At 40.9% G+C, this 21,059-nt stretch overlaps 1 protein-coding gene across 2 annotated transcripts in view; it reads right to left on the bottom strand.

The window, feature by feature from the left end:
• The window catches only part of ARMC3 (armadillo repeat containing 3), an 86,031-nt gene that overhangs the window by 20,699 nt on the left and 44,273 nt on the right, over window positions 1–21,059 (bottom strand). The window contains exons 11-14 of one of the 2 annotated variants that reach the window (XM_005687936.2): window positions 5,778–6,027; window positions 2,942–3,078; window positions 1,970–2,138; window positions 1,702–1,861 (exon numbers count right to left, since the gene is read on the bottom strand). In XM_005687936.2, the coding sequence (XP_005687993.2) occupies window positions 1,829–1,861; window positions 1,970–2,138; window positions 2,942–3,078; window positions 5,778–6,027 (589 nt within the window). In that variant the 3' untranslated portion in view covers window positions 1,702–1,828. Of the gene's footprint in view, window positions 1–1,701; window positions 1,862–1,969; window positions 2,139–2,941; window positions 3,079–5,777; window positions 6,028–21,059 lie in introns of those variants that run through there. The other variant, XM_005687935.3, reaches the window with a different exon arrangement.

Raw genomic sequence — 21,059 nt, 5'->3', positions numbered from 1 at the left:
CTCTGTGACTTGGTCTATTATTCCACCCCTGCTTGACCCAGCTCAGGCTACGCTGACTTTGCTGTTTCCTTAAATGTGCCAACTGTGTTTACTCCTCATGCTTTCTGCACCTCCACCTATAAAACTCCTTCTCCACGGCTAAGTCCCTCACCTCCTTCAAATTTTCGCTTGGATGTTACCCTTTCAGTGGGGCTACCTGACCTCAATGCCAAATTATGACTGTCAACCCCAGGATCCTCAGCATGATAGAGCCCCTTGGTCCTTCTTTGCTCTCCTCCCCAGCCACCATAGTGGTTCTCACTTCGATCATGTGATACAATTTGTGAGATTTACCGTTTATTATCTGTTTCCTCTCACTGGTACCATGGGAGAAAAGATCTTTGTCTCATTTGTTCACTGACATATTTAAAGACTAAAATGTCAGAAACAATTTAGAATTAATCAGAGCAGGGGTTCCCAACCTCCTGGGCTGTGGACCAGCATCCTCTGTTAGATCAGCGGTGGCATTAGATTAGAAATAATGTGCACAATAAATGTCATGCCCTTGAATCATCCCCAAACCATCCTCCCCTATCCCTGGTCTGTGGAAAAACTGTCTTCCGAGAAATTGGTCCCTGATACCAAAAAGAGTGAGAACTGCTGAATCAGAGAGTTCTCCTTCATAAAGAAATTGTCTCATTAAGTTTTGGGGTTTTTTTGTTGTTGTTTTTTAAACTCATGAACACACATATTTGCCACAGTTTTTCACCTGTTCCATGGCAACATTTTTCCAACAAGTGCTCTTTGGTGGTTTTTCTGCTCTTTCCCTCATTTTTCTTAAAGCATCTTTGTACTAATAGTGTGGCACTTGTTCTTTTAAAATTACTCATCATTGAATGAGAGCAGTAATTTCTCAGTGGTTTGTGTGTGTTCTGGAGGGTATGGTGGTGGCAGTGCCGGGAAAAGCAGAAGGAAGAGATGAAGTGTTAGGCTAGCTGTTCTGATGACTCAAAATGTCTCTAATTCTGTTACCATGATATAGCATTTCCTGCAAATATGGCTTAATTAGCTGTGATTCTTTTACAACCCTGTGTCCTCTGCTTCTTTGAACCAAATTGATCCAAGAAGGTTGCTGCCACCAGCCCTGCTCATCCCAGTTCCCCAGGGCCTGTCCACCCAGCCCCTGGCAAACCAAGCACACGATTTTTGAACGTCTGAGTTGTCCATCCCCTCAGGAAGCATGGAGTCTGGATGGTGCTCTCTGAGATCAGCTACCACTCCTGTCCGTCTCTGTGCTTTTCCCCCTTTCTCATTCTTCCTTCCATATAGCTTCTGCTTGATCCCAGGGACTTTTAAATGTTTGAAATCTGCAGATCATACTTGTTTCCTACTTCTGCCTAAAATGGGATTTGTAGGTTTTTTAAAATTTCTCCATTTTCCTCACTGCTTTTGGTTTCCAGAAGTAGAAAATGCTGATATAGACAGTAATGTCAAAAACTCTTCAAGATTCTAATGTTTAGCTTCCCATTTCTTTCAACATTAACACTGAACTGAAATCATAATCATAAATGCAGCTAAGTAAAAAATAATATTATTCTGCATTACATGTTATAATTCAGTATTCCAATATGGCTTATTTCAGTGAGATTATAATTAATAAAATGAAGACTTATATTTCTATTGTTAACATTATAACTGACACGGAGCCCTAGAAGCAATATAAAAGAAGCTGATTCTTTTTTATTTTCTCTGAAACTTGAGACTAGCATTAGCAAGCTAATTTAAGTACAAGTAATTAAAATCTAGTTAAAACTATACACAAATGCAAAATCTTATAGCCAGACAAAGTTTAAGGATGAAGTTCTGATTCCCAAGTTTCTGTCTATAAAAATAAAAATTATGTCAGGTGGTATAAAATTGCAATGTAATGGCATCATGATGAAAGAACTGATCACTATATACTAAAATACAAATTAGTGCTGCCACTTACCCGACCATAATCATAGAATCCATCACTAATTATGTTACTTGATGACAAATAGCCAGTCTGGCTGTATTTCAGAGACAGGTAGTTGTTGAGCAGTTTGTTATAAGCGGCCTCACTGAATTTATTTTTTCGACTTACTGATACATTAATTTCTTCAAGGATTTCTAAAGCCCTGTCAATAAAAGCAAAAATGACATTATTTGCCTTATATAAGCAATCTAACATTAAGTTCCCATTTATGTACCTCACACTAAGATCCTGAGTTGAAGAACTGGGATGGAAAGGTTAAAACCATCCCACCCATTTAGATAAACTAATCCTGACAGAATTATAAAGACAAATCTGCCCTTTTTGAGAACATATATACCATGTAGTAACTTACATTCAAACAATTTGAAAAAGACACTTTCAGAAGAAAAACATTGTTCATTTAAAGCAAAAATCAGTATTGGATTCCAGTTTTTTTCAGCCAACCAGGTGATATATGCAAAGAATAAAAATGGTTAGGAATGATATGAACTTGTCTGTGGAACCTTAAAACCCTACTGACGGTGGTGCTAAAGGCAAGTGGCTCATAGGCTGTTGGTAAGGAGAACCAGTGCGGTGAAGCTGCTTAAAGGCATAACTGTAGTGGGAAAGTTTGGGGGACAGAAAAAGACAGATGACAGCCATGGCTTGACTGTTTAAATTCAGTCTTGAAAGTTAAGAGAGCAAACCAGGGGACAGTGAAAGAGGAGCCTTCATTGAGATGAAAAAGTGGAAAAGAAGACATTGATGATGATTTTACGGAGGTGGTGAGGGAGGTCTAGGACCCCGCTTCTGCAGGTGGTCCCTTCAGAGGGACTGTGACCCACAGAGCTTCTGAATGACGCCCAGCAGCCTGAGCATGGGCATGGAAACTGTTGGACCTTCCTCCGGCCTGAAGAAAGTGTGTGTCCTTGATCTGAGCCAGACCCTCCAGGCCATGCCACCCACCCGAGCCTGCACAACTCCACAGCCATGGGCTCGTCCCCGGCACAGACCATCACGGCCCAGCTGGCGTTCCTCCGGACCTCCTCATTCTTAGAGCGCAGGAGCTCTACCAGCGGCTCCAGCCCACCTGCATTTCTCAGCTAGAAGTAGAAACCAGAATTTTACACATTAAGAGTACAGAACATAAACATTTATGCTTAAGAAAACTTTATTATTTGATTGTTAAAAGGGTGTTGAGTATGTAAAAACATTTTAGGATGTGTCCACATTTAGACTTATTAAATTCAGGGGTAAATAATTGATTGCAAAAACCTTAAGAGCCCAGTTTTCTGTTCAAAATCAAGAGGCCACAGTAAAGTAATTGAGGGAGGGACTTTCCTGGTAGTCCTGTGGCTAAGATTTTGTGCTCCCAATGCAGGGGGCCTGGGTTTGGTCCCTGGTCAGGGAACTAGATCCCACATGCTGCAACGAAAGTGAAAGTGAAGTCGCTCAGTCTTGTCTGACTCTGCGACCCCATGGACTGTAGCCTACCACTCTCCTCCGTCCATGGGATTTTCCAGGCAAGGGTACTGGAGTGGGTTGCCATTTCCTTCTCCAGGGGATCTTCCTGGCCCAGGGATCCAACCTGGGTCTCCTGCCTCATAGGCAGACCCTTTACTGTCTGAGCCACCAGGGAAGTCCAAAGCCAACTAAATAAATAATTAAAGAATGGATATTAAAAAATAATTCTTTTATTTGGAGAATAATTATGATACTGTGATGGCTTTTGCCATACAACAACATGAATCGGCCACAGGTATACATGTGTCCCCCGCACCCTTAGGGAGGAGATGGGGCAAAGAACCTGTCCTCCTTCCCCTACAGTGCAGTGTCCCACGTTCGTTTGCTCTGCTCCTCACCACTGCTGGTGCATCTGGCCCTGTAGTGGACAGAAGCATGGGCTCCCAGAGATGCCCTTGTACCCTGGAGGGTTCTGGCAGATGTGGTTAAGTTAGGGATTTGAAGATAGGAAGATTGTCCTGGGTTATCAAGTGGACCCAATTTAATTACAAGGGCTCTTATAAGAAGAGGGAGATGAGAGTGTGAGGAGTAGGGAAAGGAAATTTGTAGAAACAGATATTGTAGTAATCTGCTAGGAAGATAGAGGAAGAGGCCACAGCCAAGAAATGCAGGTGGATGGTCAAAGCTAGAAGCATCAGGAAACAGTCCCATCAAGTCTCCAGAAGGATCAGAGCTCTGTTAATATCCTAACATTAACCCATAAGACCCGTTTTCAGACTTCTGACCTCCCAACTGTGAGATAACAGAATCGTATCTGGCCACCTGATACAAACAGCTGACTCATTGGAAAAGACCCTGATGCTGGGAAGGATTGAAGGCAAAAGGAGAAGAAGGCAGCAGAGGATGAGATGGTTAGATAGCGTCATGGTTAGATAGCATCACTGATGCAATGGACAAGAATCCGAGCAAACTCCGGGAGATAGTGAAATACAGGGGAGCCTGGCATGCTGCAGTCCACAGGATGGCAAAGACTCAGACACGACTTAGCGACTGAACAACAACAACAATTGCTTTAAGCTGCTGAGTTGTGGTCATTCTTACGGCAGCAGTAGAAAACAGACATGGTCTCCAAAGCCGGGCAGGAGTAACCAGTGCAGGCAAGTGGCACCCGTGGCACCAGACACTGTGACCAAGCCAGCCGTGTGGCCAAGGCAATGCTGAAGCAGTTCTCCAGAGGAAGACCCATTTTATCATTCATATTTCTTCAAGGAGTGAAAAAGAAAAAGAACAAGAAGAGAATCGGGGAGAACTACACTAATTACACTACTAAAAGGAATCACTCATGTATAAAATTATTCAAATCGGGGGGGGGAGAAAAGATTTGACAGAGCGCTTGTCTCCCTGTCTGAAATGTAATACTGTGCTATCTAAGCCTGGAGGACAAAGGAATATTCTACAGGTGTCTCTGTGTAGTATTTGAAAACAGAAGCCCTTATGAGACATGATCCACTTCCAGTCATGTTCTTCTCAACCACAGGGGCTCTGATGGAGATCACACATTAGCACGAGTAACTTGGGCAGCTTTGAAAAGTTTACTTGAAGCATCTCATGCTTAGTAAGCCACATTTCTGAACATCTTTATTTCTGAGTATAATACAAGATTGCAATCTGACTCCGTGTGCTCTTTTGGCAGATATCTAACTCATTTATGAATTTCTCCACTCATTCCTCCATTCATTTATTCATCTACTCATTCATTCAACAACTGCTTACTAAGCCTATACTGTGTGCCAGATATATGTCAATGACATGAACACAGGAAAGGGAAACTTCAGTTCCCTTCCCTAAAGCCTCAGGGAGTTTATGGTCTTACATGCAAGGGCTAATGCAAAACTGAGTTCAAGGAAGGCATGCACAGGGGGTGGTGGGATCACAGAGCAGGATGTTTGAGGCCCTGTTTGAGGACTGAATCTTTTTAGCCCCATTTTCCTCCTCTGTAAAATGGGGATGACAAATGTACCTATTCCTTTTTCAAAAACTGGAGTATAATTGCTTTACATACCACATGCATTACATATAGTTGGCTTATTCTGTTAGTTTCAGGTGTACAACATAGCAATTCAATATTTTTATAGACCATACTCCGTTTACGCGAGTGCTCAGTCACTCCCTTTCTTGGCTGGATGAGGTCAGTTTGTTTCCCAACATCTTGCATCTAGAGGGACTTAAACGATGGATGCGGCGAAACACTTGAAAATGTTTCAAATGGATGCAGGGGTAGGTACCGACCAGAAGAAGGCGCAATCTCTTGCGTCACAGAGGTGACGCAAACTCTCACCTCTGTGCGGGCCTCCGCGTCACACGCGGTTGCAGCAACGGTGAGGGCGGCTTTGCTCTGCACGATGGTGTTGGCCGAGTGCAGCGGGCCGAGCAGGGCGTGCATGACGTCGTGGCTCTGGATGCCCAGGCGCAGGGGCTCCTGCATGGCCATGTTCGTCAGCACTGTGGCTGCGTTGGCGATGGCTCCGTCTCGCTTGCTGGACAGGGTATTGATTAACGCGTCTACACCATCACCTTCCGCAGCAGCTCTGGGTCAACGAAGGAGAAATGAATGCTCTTCACCCCACTTCAAGAACTGATCTTTGGAGCGTACAGCTAAGCTTATAAAACAAACGAGTGCATAAAGACAATTTTAGAAAGAAATTAATTTACCCAGGCAATGAACCTGGCATTGAAGCGCTGGGGATTTAAATGGAGTCTGGGGGCGGGGGGTAATGTCAAGTTATGAATGAATTTAAATAATCCTTTCCCTACATCTGCAGCTTTGGGTTATAGAAAAATGCATGATTGCTTCTTAGAAACTCTGCTTCAGCTGTTCATTTTTTAATACTTATAAGTATTCCAATTCAATAGTTACTGAATTCTATTAAAATATTTCTAACCAGTAAGAAAACAAAGCTTAAATAGGAGGAATGAGTGAACATGGAAATTTAAGATCAGATTGTTCAGTTTGTCTTCTTTTTAAATTAAGCTGTTAACTGTAGGTAGATGTTAACACGTTTGAAGGCAGCAAATCATTTTGATGGATGAATGTTGCTTTTATAAATTAAACATCAAGATTCAAGTCATGATATTGACAAAAAATAACTTTAGTAATAATGTAGGCATATCCAGTTGTTAAATTTCCTATTTCTAGTATAAAAAGACTACCATCATCCATTAATATATTATTAACATTTTCTCACAATTAGAAATCCTAAACCTTCTTATAAAAACACTATACTTTCTATAGTCCTTGCTTTGTAATCACTGAAAAAGCTCATAAAAGAGTATGAATTAAAAAGACATAATTTTAATGAGTGAAAGATTATTTAATCTTAAGCTCAAAGGTTCTTTAATGTTTGGAGTTGTTTCAATTATGATGTTTCAAGCAATAAGATATATAGAGCATCCTGGTTTTAAAGGAGGACCCCAAATTGTATTAAAAATCTGTTTAAATCATCATGGGAATAGAAGTAATCAAGACAATAAAAGTACACTTAAGACTCCAATAATACTAACATCTCTTTCAGGTTATATTTGACACTTAAAAATTTTAGGATCATATTAATAACCAAAATTGAAAAAAACAACAACAACAACAACTGAGGCTACATAGTTTAGCTCATCACCCTGCATTCTGATGAGTTTAATTTGGCTCTGTCACCTAAATCTGCTGATGGTGAAGGAGAATTGATGTGTTAAAACAGAAGTCATCACAGTTATTCATCAGAGAGCAGAATACACATATGGCCTCAATAAGAAGACTGGTCGCTCTAGGTGAAAGGAACCTGTGATTAGGTACAAACTAGCTCTGAAGGAGACTCAACTGCAGCCATTGGGCAGGAACGGAATGACATCATTCTGGAGAATGAAGGGCTCCTCGGTGTTGACCTTGAAGGCAGCTCCCACCCCTGGTTTATATAAATCCATCCAGAAAACACACCATATTGATTGTCACCAAGGCAAAGCGAGCACTCAGTTCCATGTTTCTCCTCCTCCAGTCCCTGGTGTCTGTTTAACCCTCTGTATCATCTCCCAGTCTTTCTCTGGGAAAGCATCCTTTAAAATTTGGTTTGATGACAGGTGACCAAAATTTGGGAGGAAGCCCAAGAAAAACATTGAGAGGAAGGCCCTGCATCTCACTATGACAGACTGAGGGACAGCATTTAATTTCCTTTCCTCAAGTATAAAATAAACACTCTTAAGATTATTTCACATTACATCTCTCTCCTATTATTGACATCGTGGTCATTTGATTTTATGAAGAAGGGAAAATTTGAGGCTCTAATATAGTCTAAATTTGGTGGAACTTCTCATATTCAACTTATAGTAAAAATTGACATAAAACTACCAGGAGTAATTTAAAATTATGCATATCTTCTAATTAGTATATGCTTCTGGTTGTTCAGTTGCTAAGTTGTGTCCAACATTTTGTGACCCTGTGGACTGCAGCACACTGGGCTTCCCTGTTCATCACCAACTCCGGGAGCTTGCTGAAACTTATGTCGATTGAGTCGGTGATGCCATCCAACCATCTCATCCTCTGTCACCCCCTTCTCCTCTTGCCCTGAATCTTTCCCAGCATCGGGGTCTTTTCCAATGAGTCAATACTTTGTATCAGGTGGCCAAAGTATTAGAGCTTCAGCTTCAGCATCAGTTCTTCCAATGCTTAAACCTCAAAATATTTTGTTTCCTTTGACTTGTTTTTCATGCACTTAATGTAATCCATTCCTTAAACCAAATACTTTGTGATTCTTAATCATTATAAACACACCTTGGTTAAAATCTACTTAGTGGTTTTAGATGTTTACTTTTTAACACATCTTGGAGTGTAAAGAAAGAGCACACAATGGAATCCATGAGAGAAGCCAGAAGTATTTTAGGTAAATGCATTTCAATAAATTCTCAAAGGCTTTGTCTTTTGTGTGTATCAGGGAATTTACAGAAAATTTAAGTAAGTGCATAGGATCATACTCCATCTTTTTAGTTTCTCTAGTTTATGTTTTTTAAAAGACAAAAACAAAAACAAAAAAACCAACTCCTTAGGTCATGGAGACACAGGGATTTTCATCAGGCATGCCTCTGCTCTCAGTCTTTCTGCTTGGATTTTGCTTCTCTCTTTCTCCTGTACAAAAGCATGTCTGGCCCTGGTTCATTTATACTCTACCTTCTGCTCTTTCTTTCCTCTTTATGGAGGCAGTAAAGGGAAGTACATTTTTATGTACTAGCTGTTTAAAAAGCTCAAAGATTCTAGACACAGTGGAATATAGCATTTACTAAATTGAACATAACTGCCAGCACCAAATCATACATGCACAGCTAGGAGAGCAATGTAATATAATGTAGACATATCTGCCCATAATTTGCTATGTGCAGCTCTAAGTGCAAAATGCATAAATGAGATTAAATTATGATATGGAAAATCAAGCTATTAGTCTTACTTAAAAAAAATAATTTCAGTTATAAAAATGGAGTGCAGAATTTGTACTTAAAAAAAAAGAATTGCATTAATTTGGTGTCTTTCAAACCCAAGACTCTATGTCTTATTTCCCCTGTGTCTAACATATACACAAGCCAAATCCTATCCTATTCTAAAACACATTTTTAGTTTCCTAAATGGATCAGCACTATTCAAATAGATAGGATAGAAGTCAAACTGCTTTGTTACAAAGTACAGAATTACAGGGTCATCTGTAATGACCTGAACAATCTGAACCTATTTTCTGATATTTACTATCATTAGTCTCCATCCGGTTGGACTTAAATAAGAGTTTAAAATGTAAATTGAAAAGTTTAACCAAGCTAAAAACCAAATATGGGAATGTATAAAAACATTTTTATATCATATATGTAAATAGAAGTGAAGTTTGACATGTCATGTCTGTCAATTTATTACCAAGTCCTGACTATTTCCCTCCTCTGTATTTCTCAAATCCCTCCCTTTCCTCCATCTCCATCTCTCCCTCTGAATCCAATCCAATATCCTTTCTTATGGATTGATGTAAGTTCTCTCCTAACACACTTTCTCCCTCATCCACTCCAAACTTTTCTCCATCTTACAGTTAAGTGATTTGAAATATATATATATATACACATATATTCATACAGGTATTGATACAAAGATACATATATTTATTTGGCTGCACTGAGTCTTACTCGCCACACATGGGATCTGCCTTCTAAACCTTAGTTGCAGCACATGGGATCTAGCTCCCTGGCTAGGGATCAAGCCTGGGCCCCCTGCGTTGGGAGCACTGATGCAGGTGGACCACTGGACCACCAGAGAAGTTACTGAAGTGACTGAAATGTTTTCACATTTATACTTTTATTGGAGTATAATTGCTTTACAATGTTGTGGTAGTTTCTGCTGTATGATGAAGTGAATCAGCTACATGTATACATCATCCCCTCCTTCTTGAGCCTCCCTCCCACCCCTCGCTTCCCATCCATCTAGGTCATCAGAGCATGACCATGAGCTCCCTGCGCTATGCTGAAGATTCCCACCAACTATTTGCTTTGGCACAATGGTAAAGAATCCACCTGTCAGTGCAGGAGACACAAGAGAAGCAGGTTTGATCCCTGGGTCAGGAAGATCCCCTGGAGTAGGAAATGACAAGCCACTCCAGCATTCTTGCCTAAAAAATTCCATGGACAGAGGAGCCTGGTAGGCTACAGTCCATGGGGTCACAAAAGAGTCAGACACAATTGACTGTCAAACCTCATCTCCCAGTTCATCCCACCCTCCCTGCCCCACCTCATGTCCACACACCTGTTCTCTATGTCTGCATCTCTATTCGGGCCCTGGAACCAGGTTCATTTGTACCATTTTCCTAAATTCTGCATACATGTGTTAATATATAGGTATCTGTTTTTCTCTTTCTTAGCCATAAAAGGGAATGAAATTGGGTCATTTGAAGAGATTTGGGTGGACCTGGAGTCTGTCAAAACAGAGTGAAGTAAAGTTACTTTTTAAATAATATAATCATATTTCTCCTCTACTTAAAGCTTCCACCATTGCCCATTGCTCAGGATAAAGCCCCAGATTTCATGTGTCCTCTGAGGTTAAGCATGAGTTGACCCTGTTCTCCTTCACCCCCACGCTCCCCTGCCACCTCTCCCTGTTGCTTCATCCCAGCCAGGCCTTTCTGGCAACCTTGCCAGGCTCCTTGTCACCTCAGGGTGTCCTCACACTCTGGTCCCCCTGCCTGGACATTTCTTCCCCCAATAATTCCCATTCCTCTTTCAAAGTTCAACACTAACATCTCCTCCTCAAGGAAGCATTTCTTGACCCCCAAACTAGGTCTTGGAGAAGGCAATGGCAACCCACTCCAGTACTCTTGCCTGGAAAATCCCATGGGAGGAGCCTGGTAGGCTGCAGTCCATGGGGTGGCTAAGAGTCGGACACAACTGAGTGGCTTCACTTTCACTTTTCACTTTCATGCATTGGAGAAGGAAATGGCAACCCACTCCAGTGTTCTTGCCTGGAGAATCTCCGGGACGGGGGAGCCTGGTGGGCTTCCGTCGGTGAGGTTGCACAGAGTCGGACATGACTGAAGCGGCTTAGTAGCAGCAAACTAGATCTTCTTTTTCACGTAAGTTCAGAGCATGCATTTGCTAAACATAAACGTTTCTTTTTGTTTAAAAAAAAACGAGATTTGGGTACAAACGTTCACAGTCAGAGAATAGTAACCATCTCAAAATATTATTTCACGGCATATGTTATGGAAAGGAATTCAACACAAAGTTTTTTTTTTTGTATTAAGTCCCCAAGCCCGACAGTGAAAAAGCACTTACAGCAGGGCGCTAAGAATACTAAGGAGAAATGCATTTGCACAGACAGCATCTATTTTATGCCTCCTTGTATTTACTACGCTGTTTCACGTCTGTGTGCCTTTGCACTCATGCTCGCTTTGCCCCAGATGCCCTGCCCTATTTCTCCCACACCTCTGCCTGAGGACCACTAGCTCAACCTGCAAAACCAGCTCACTTGCCCTTTCCTGGGTGAAGTTATCCACATCCATTACTGCCCCTCCTTATTAATCACCCTGCCTCTGTGTCTGCCTGGTATCTACTTCTCAGCCAGGCTGCGAGTCTTTTTATATCCTCAGTGCTGAGAAGATCAATATATTTTAATTGACTTGAATCACCTCAAGGGGAGTGATGAGAACCTCTTGCAGGTGTTGAGAAACACAGAGGGAAAAGTACTCAGCTCAGTTTTAAGTTCACAAGAAGGGAGAGGACTCAGTAGTATGGGGATCTCCACTAGTATCACTTAAACAGCTCCTCTTGAAAGCAGGTTATTTCCTCCTCACCCCTGGGCTTCTCTAATTATACAGTGAAGTCATTTTTATAGGAAGTGTAATAGAATCTTGCGCTTGACACAGTGTCTTTGGGATCTACTCCTTTCAGGTATCAAGGGATGTGGATATTCTGTCTTTGCCGACAGGGTGGACTGTTTATTTGGGCTCTGTCATCGGAGGACATGATTTGGTACCTCTCGGATGTTGATTCTTGCTGCTGTCGGGAGGCTCACATTTAACCCATCTGCAAAGGCTGGTTACATGAATCAAGGGTGACCTTGGGCCGCACGGAAAATCTGTTTAACAGAGCCCACATACCGGGGAATATGTGGAACCCGATGGAACAGATGGTAATATTGGCAATCAGAACCTTGTTTGTTAACAGTGATTACAACCATTCCCACCAGCACGGCTTTTCATATGTCTCCGTGAGGTTTGTCACACCAAAGCAAGACATATTGGTGGCAGGCACGCTGCGAGCGGGGCGGGGAGGTGCATGTGCCCCAATGGCTGGGGGCTGGCGAGTTTAATTGCGGGTTCCCGCGAGTCTATACAGGTGCGAGGCGGGTGGGGCGCGGGCCACTAAAATAAACAGATCTCCTGGTTATCAGAGCCAGATTTGGAATGCTGTGAACAGGATTCCTGACTCTCATTCCAGCCAGCTTTTCAAAGGTAATGACCTGAGAAGTCGAGGGTGTTCGTTAAATTGATCGATTTCTGAGTCCCAAACAGCCGTCATTCCGAGGCAGCCCCACAGCTGCAGAAGACAAAGAAATGTGTCCCCCAACTCTGGCTGAACCCCAGAATTGACAAAAGTAGCCAAGAGATTGTCTCTTTTCAAAGAAATATTTAAAGACGTTTATCCTGTAGTAAGGGACAGAATCATGATTAAACTGCAGGCAAAAATCTTAAAGAATGTAAAGTAACATTATTATTAAACTGAAACCCAGCCATAAAAAACAAACGGAGGAAGCTTTGCGTCCTATAGCAAAATAAGGGGGAAAAAATGCAAAATAAAATTTTTTAAGTATGTGAAATCAAATTGTTTCCATCATACTGAGGTGCCCTAGCAAGTATGATTTGGGGGCTTCCAGGGCATGCTTTTAACTACAGTTGCTGCAACATCACGATTTTTCAAGAGAAAACTGCTACTCAAAAGGAGTCGAGTACACCCTAATCCAGCCCCTCCACAGAGAACACGCAGGTTTTTTTTTTTTTTTTTTTTTACCAATTATGAGGCAGTCAGTCAAGGTGCAGGGAAATCAAACGTAATTTTCTTACAAGTGACATGGAATCTTTATTGACCTGTCTGTTCAATCAGGATACCTCACTTCCATACATGCCACCTTCTGTCTCAAAAAGCTGCAATGCCTGCCAATAATAAACTAGATGCCATCAGGAAAGAACAACTGTCTTCATTTAACATGGCTGACTTGTCTCCTGATAAAATAGGAATAACGGTCAAGGTGTTAGAACATTCATAATAAGTGGCTTCTGCAGCTACCAAATGTTTCTGTTTAGCCTGGAAGTCAGTCTGTTTACATATCTGGATGTGACAGGGGCCACAATCCCAAAGTAATTAGAGATACCACGTTTTTTATTTTCTTAACTAAATAATAAGGATGCTGAAATCTCTAGAGTGACTGCACATTAAAAAACAAAACAAAACACCACTGGCCATTGCCAGGACTACCCTCAGCTCATCAGCTCTAATGTTGCTTCTTCGGAGAGACCCTCTTTGATGAGCTGTGTCATTCCTGTGACTCCTTCCACAACCCTGTTGTCATGCATGCCCCTCTCTATGATATCATGCTGTTTTATTTAATCCATACTGTTACCGCCTCTGAAATTACCTTACAATTACTCATGTGTTGTCTGTCTTCCTGTCCAACCTGTAAGCTTCATGAAAACAGTTTCATGGAACCATTGTCATGTTCCCTACTGAACCCCTAGGGCCTAGAGCAGTGCCTGGCACACAAAGAACACCCAAGTAAAAGTGAAATAATTTACACAAGAAACCAAAATTCACAGATAAGAACTTCCTTAGCCTTTGGGATAAAATGATAAAAGAGGTAAAGAGTGATCCCATCTATTCCTAGTGGAAATTTGTGTTCCAGGCTCCCTGGATCAAGGGTAATCACTTGGATGTGCAAAATAGAATTCAGATTCCATTTTTATTTTGTTTTTGTTTTATAGTTAAGAAAGATTAGATGGCAATGACGACCCTGTATGCAAGACAGGAAAAAAGACACAGATGTGTATAACGGACTTTTGGACTCAGAGGGAGAGGGAGAGGGAGAGGGTGGGATGATTTGGGAGAATGACATTCTAACATGTATACTATCATGTAAGAATTGAATCGCCAGTCTATGTCTGACGCAGGATACAGCATGCTTGGGGCTGGTGCATGGGGATGACCCAGAGAGATGTTATGGGGAGGGAGGTGGGAGGGGGGTTCATGTTTGGGAACGCATGTAAGAATTGAAGATTTTAAAATTAAAAAAATAAAAAACTAAAAAAAAAAAAAAAAGAAAGATTAAAATTTAGTGAGAGAATTGCTCAGGGAGCAAGTCAATCAACAGAGACAAAATTAAAACCATGGTGATCTGACTTTTAGTTCACTACCTTTTTTTTGCAATTATTAATATCTTAAGCTTTGAAAAATATTGTACTTTCAAGGGGGGAAAAAAAAGCCAGCATCTATTTGGTTTACTTCATCATTCCTTAGGAAATGAGAAATAAGGGAGACCATTTTGATTCGCAGCATTCTGGGAATTTTTTACTAACCTTTGAATACTTTTTTTTTCTTTTTCTTATTCTCGTATAAATAGAAAACAAGGGTGAGGAGGAAGTGAAGTGATAACAGGGAAAGAAACCTGGGAGAAAGGTGGAAGGAGGGAGGAAGGAGAGGGGGGGGATGGAAACTCACTTCTCCAAAGGTGCCTTCAGTCTGGTGGAATCTAAAGAGACCAAGAAGGCAGAGGGAAACATTTTGGTGGGAAGATTTGGAGAAGCTCAAACTCAGGGAGATAGTGAGCTGGAGGCAGAGAAAGAAAAATTATGAGCTTTCTCTGGATATAGGTAGCCGACTGGCTCGGCGTATAGTGTCCATCCCACCTCTGTGACCTTGAACAAGGACTGTGCTTCTGTTTCCTCATCTGCAGAATGGACATGATAATAAGACTTGCTACATCATAGGGAACTTTTCAAAGATTTGCTGATACATTCCAAGTACTTAACTAAGTGCCTGGCCACACATTCCAGCTCTCACCATCATTTCACCACTGCTGTCAGCATCGTCATCACCACGTCACCATCATTATCACATCATTACCCACGCCTACTGAGTGAGCCACAAGGGCAGAGATTTTCCTATAATCCTGTCTCCATTCCTGGGATCATGGGAAAATAGCGTCCTGTTTCCAAATTTGCATCTATGTATGAACTTTTCATTTTCAGACAACTTTTCAGCTAGACAGTCAAATCTCCAACCTCTGCAGGGCTGGAGCTGAAGCCATTTCCTCAAGCCTCACCCCCAAGTCTTTGTTTAGGCAACAAATGAGCAGTGAAGGCTGTTTTCAGAGGGATGGAAAATCATGGGAAAAATTAATATAAAAAGTCAAGGATGAGTAAAAGTGGAATTTATGTAGGTATTAAGCTATCCAAACTGTTTGATAATTTCCTCTTAAAGTCAGTTACATTGGAAATTAAGCCTGAAAGAGGTACCAGCAAATTTAAAATAAGGTTATGCAAGTGTCAGTCTTTGCTCTCCAGGTAATAAAAGCAGGATAGATAATTTTCTAATTGAACATTTCATGGGATTCACCTAGCCTCAACTGGTAGCTAATAAAATTCAAACTGTTTGTGAAGGTTGACTAGGCATCAACTGACACAAAATGGGGATACGGAATTGACTTGTTTCATTGCAAAATCCAGCTTTTCATTCTATATACTCCTTAAAATCAAAGGTGTTGATGAATATACAGTTAGCAGAGAAGAAATCTAGGTGCTAAGGTGGGTAGAAACAGAAAGTATCCACTCGGTAAACTTGGACGGAAATAAGGAAAGAATACTACTTAAGTTTACCATGAAGGTGCCTCCCATATATTTTATCTGTTAATTTCAGAAGGCTTTTAAGATAGTGAAGAACACTTTAGATAAGTTTTTGAGGTATCATCCTGAGTACAAAAATCTGATACACCCTTACTACAAAATTGAACTTTCTAAAAGGAACTAACTCAACTTGTCTTAGAGGATTCTCATCTTATGAGCATTTTAATTCAAAGGAGGTAGCACCTGACAATAAAGTGATATAAGTAAGAATTTTAAAACCAAATAATTTCTATTATTCAAAGTCAAGAGCAAAAAATTCAGCTCTAGAGTAAGTACCATAACAACAAGATTAATTTATGTCAGTTAAGCGTATTATATTTATCCTATATGGTTATGTAGCACAGGTGATATTCAGCCACCAGGACAATGAATGTGTCAAAATATTTTGAAATGACTTCACCTTAAAAGGAGACAAAGACAAGCATCTATTAACACAGCTAGCAGTAGAATATTATCTCTTTAAAAGCACCACAGTGGAATGCTTTCCAGATCACAGTCTTTCAATAATATTTTAAAATATTATTTTAAACACACTGAAGAATATTTCGGATTAAGTTGGTGAGCATTTTCACTAAAATACAGAGCAAATCTTCCATTACCTTTTCTGCCCCTCCCCCAACATCTGCCTAAACTGCCACTAGGGGTCAGTATGAAGACACAGTTCCTCCCCTGTTAGAGGAAAATGGACTGCGGAAAACCTTTTCCGTGAAAAGCCCTAACAAAGACCATAACCGCACAGCTTTACCATTACCAAGCCCACCCCATACATCAGGTCTTCATTTTTCCGGAGACTACATTTTAATGTTGTAAATCACAGTGGATTATTTCTATGGTCAGTATTTCTTTGATTTAAAAAAATAAGTATTGTAAATGACAAGATTACTTATTCCTAAGTGAATCTGTGTGGATTGGTCAAGAAGTATGATCTAGAACAGATGTTAAAGTTTATTTTGAAAGGGTGATGGTATGCATCTCTAGCCATCTGGGAGATATATATATATATATATATATATATATATATATATATATATATCTTCCTGGAGGGGAATGGCAATGTGGAAGTGAATCTTGTGATGTTTTGCCAACTCTGAGAGGTGTTTTGTCCCCTCCTTTGAAATGACATCACCATTCATTGCACTACAGCCTCAAGTGCACAAGAAAATAGAGTACATCCCCTACATAGGAACCTTCAAGTTGTGAACTTTCAAAGATGCACACATTTCCAGAGAAAGGAGGGAGAAGACGTAATTGAAGAGCTGAAGAGATTCACGATGCAGGAAATGGCAAGAGGGTTTTATTTGAGGAGACACTGTTTGCTTTTGAGACACAAGACCCAAATGTTGAACGGTACACAAAGCTTGCAGCAGCCATTAGGAATGCAATCCAGTGCATCAATGACAAGAGAAAAGGCTACTACCCAGACATCGCTGGATCCTTTTTGCAAGAGGGTAGATAGAATTGAATCCAGCAAGGAACCAAAACCTGGGCCATCAGCGTCAGGCATGAATGAAACTGCAGCTTGCCATCCGTCTCCTATTGCTGATGACCATTCAGCTCTACCATCTCCCACCTCCCCTTCCTCCTCCAGTCAGTAACTCCTCGTGCCTGTTCACTTGATGCCAGTCCCTGTGTGCCAGGCGTTGTAATGTACTCCTGTACTTTTCAAGGTGCTGTGAGATCAAAATTGTTTTACTTTTTGTTTGTTTTTTACGTGCTATTTGTGTCAAAAGTATTATAAACCTATTACGGTATTGTACTATATAGCCAATTGTATTAGTTGGGTACCTAGGCTAACTTTGTTGGATTTATCAGCAAAATGAACTTATAAACAAATGGACTTACAAATAAGCTCTCGGAATGGAACTCGTTTGTATGTAGGAGACTTACTAAAGAGTAGCACTAGTCTATACTTAAATCTGCAGAATAAAAGAAAGTAAAAGAAATATTTGTAGAAATAAATACATAAGTACACTACCTTCCACTAACCCTATTTAACTGGGGTGGGGGCAGATTTTTTAAAAAGCTTTGTAAAGTGGTTTCCAAACACTAGAGAGATTTAACATTCTAAGGAATTATTTAAGGTCAGGCCCTTCCCTGACAATACTGAATGGATAGAGAGTTGGGTCATTGTGAATAAATGAAGTGCTGTGTTTTCTTGATGTTTTATATGTAGCACATCTTTAAAAGATTTTCTCTACACATTACATGACTTTCTTAGGCATCTTCATGCATGCTTGGTCACTTCAGCCATGTCCTACTCTTTGTGACCCTATGGACTATAGCCCGCCAGGCTCCTCTGTCCATGGGATTTTCCAGGCGAGAATATTGGAGTGGGTTGCCTTGCCCTCCTCCAAGAATATTGGAGTGGGCTGGGGATCTTTCCAACCCAGGGATCAAACCCAAGTCCCTTCTCCTTCACTGGCAGGTACGTTCTTTACCACTAGCATGACCTGAGAGGCCCATCTTAAGCCTAGTACCCTGATAAATAATTCTACTAGATATTAAAATGATTCAGTCACTGCTTTATTTCTGTGTTAGTGAAGAGAAATATGAATACTGGTAATACAGAACGACAGGTCATCCATATAGAATGAGGACACTGAAAAGCTCCCAAAGCACTCAACATGCACATCTGTATAATTCGGGGGGCATTCTGTCTCTTCCTGGAGTCTCTTTGGGGTGTTCTCCCTACTCATCCCCTCATTTCCTTTGTTGTGGTCCTGACCACAGGTCACATGATAGCAGGATGGTTCCTAGAGGAGAGTTGTCTCTGGTAGTGTGGAAGGCAGCAGTGGCCCAGCAGTCAATCAAAAAAAAGAAAAATTTTTTTTAAAGTAAGCACTATATATGCTGCCTTGAGTCACTGCTGTTGTGGGAAGGGCTATTAAAAACAAAAAATAGGGCTTCCTTGGTGGTCCAGTGATGAAGAATTCATCTTGCAAAGCAGGGAACACCAGTTCAGCCCTTGATCTAGGAAGACCCACATGCTGGGGGCCAAGTAGGCAGTGCGCCACAACTGCTCAGCCCGTGCTCTGGAGCCCGTGATCCACGACCAGAGAGGCCCCTGCAATGAGAAGCCTGCGCGCTGCAACTAGCGCGGAGCCCCACTCTTGGCAACCAGAGAACCCACTCGTAGCAATGAAGACCCAGGGCAGCCCTAAGTAAATTAAACGTTTAAGACATTACAAATAAGGAAATGGAGATAACAAGTTCTCCACGATTTAAGGAAATCACCCAGGTCTTTATGGAGACACTATGAAGTAAATATGAAGAATCAAGAGTGAGTTAGTATGATCTAGAGATATACAATGGCACCCCACTCCAGTACTCTTGCCTGGAAAATCCCATGGACGGGGGAGCCTGGTGGGCTGCAGTCCATGGGGTCGCTAGGAGTCTGACACAACTGAGTGACTTCAGTTTCACTTTTCACTTTCATGCATTGGAGAAGGAAATGGCAACCCACTCCAGTGTTCTTGCCTGGAGAATCCCAGGGACGGGGGAGCCTGGTGGGCTGTGGTCAGTGAGGGTGCACAGAGTCAGACACGACTGAAGTGACTTAGCAGCAGCATAGATATACAACAGAGACTTGATTGAGCATTTTCTATAGCAAAACCATAGTTTCAGCTGACCTCTCTATAAACCTTAAAGTAATTGTAGTTATTACTTTTTATAATTTAATCTTATTCATGTTTTATTTCTTCAAATAATTGTATCTTTTGAAAAATATCTAATTGGCAATCACATTATTTTCTAATCTTTTCATTGTTTACCGATATCCAAAGTTTACTCACTGCTGGCATTGGGAAATGAAAAGCGCTGAACACTTCTCATTCTTGGAATAACTGAAAAACTCTAATTCTGATCAGATCCAACAGATGGCAGTGATGCTATAAATTAATAGTTTAAACTATTTTAATATAGAGAATCTGCCCCTCAGGAAATGTCAACCAAGAACAAATGCTCTCGGTAGTTACATAAATAATATAAAACTTTGATATGACTAATTGGATTTAAGAAGTACAATGTAAATATGTAGTTTAGCTTAAATAGTACTACTTTCAAAAATAAACAACTTTCTCCTTTCTAAAAAGTATTATATATTGAGAATTGTCAAAAAGATTAACAATGAACCAAAAAATGATAATCGTGTTCAAATTAACTAACTGGATTACGTTTTTAATGCTTTTTAAAATTTTTACTTATTTATTTGGCTGTTGGGTCTTAGTTGTGGTATGTGGGACCTACTTCCCAACTAGGGATTGAACGTGGGTCTCCTGTATCAGAAGCTCAGAATCTTAGCCACTGGACCATCAGGAAAGTCCCCTGGATTACATATTTATATAAAATTAATTGTTGTTTCTGTTTCCATTTCCACCTCTTTCTTTCTATGGCGGTTGTTTTAACCTCACTTGTTACTTATTCACTTAAAAATGATTTTACTTTTTTTCCTCCCATCACTTTAAATAAGTGACTCTGGCTCTTCTTGTCCTCTTTTCCTGTACCCTCAAATAGTTATTTTTATTCTTATTCATTGCTTTTTGTCCACTTTGACCTTTATTCTGCAGATAATACAGAATGGAAAGTATGGCCAGAAGACTCTTAGAACTAAGTTGCTCTCCACTTTGTGAAGGAAATTGTGTGAAAACAAACAGCGCAGTACAGATGATCACTTTCTATTTTAAGTTATCAGCACTGGTTGATAACAGACAGATCTTCTTTCACTGTCATTTTCCTTTTGATTGTGTTGTTGGTGTGCGCCCACTCCCCCACCCCACCCCCAAAATGCTATTATGGGATGGGGACTACTCTAGATGCTTGTTGTGTGTCAGTGAGTTAGACAGACTCACTGGGAGCTGGTCAGAGAGCAGAATGCATGAGCTGTGTGTTGCTAAGAAAACGCTAAGAGCTCTGAGAAAAGGGCAGCAGGAAAGGAGGATGGAGAAGGTATGTGGGTGGTGTGCTGCGACCACAGTGGTCACCATCGGCCTTCTTGGGGTGGCATTTGGGCAGACTTGAGGGGGTGGGGAACTGCGTGGTGGGCATTCATGGAGTAGAAGAACATTCCATACAGAAAGGATGGTCATGCAAAAGGCCTAAAGCAAAACACTCCTGGGAGGTGAACGAACTTCCAGAATAACTTTATTGTCTATTTTACTCATCATCAT

This window comes from Capra hircus, chromosome 13 (assembly GCF_001704415.2).
Source record: "Capra hircus breed San Clemente chromosome 13, ASM170441v1, whole genome shotgun sequence".
NCBI classification, from domain to species: Eukaryota; Metazoa; Chordata; class Mammalia; order Artiodactyla; family Bovidae; genus Capra; species Capra hircus.
This window is presented reverse-complemented; position numbering and strand designations above follow the sequence as displayed.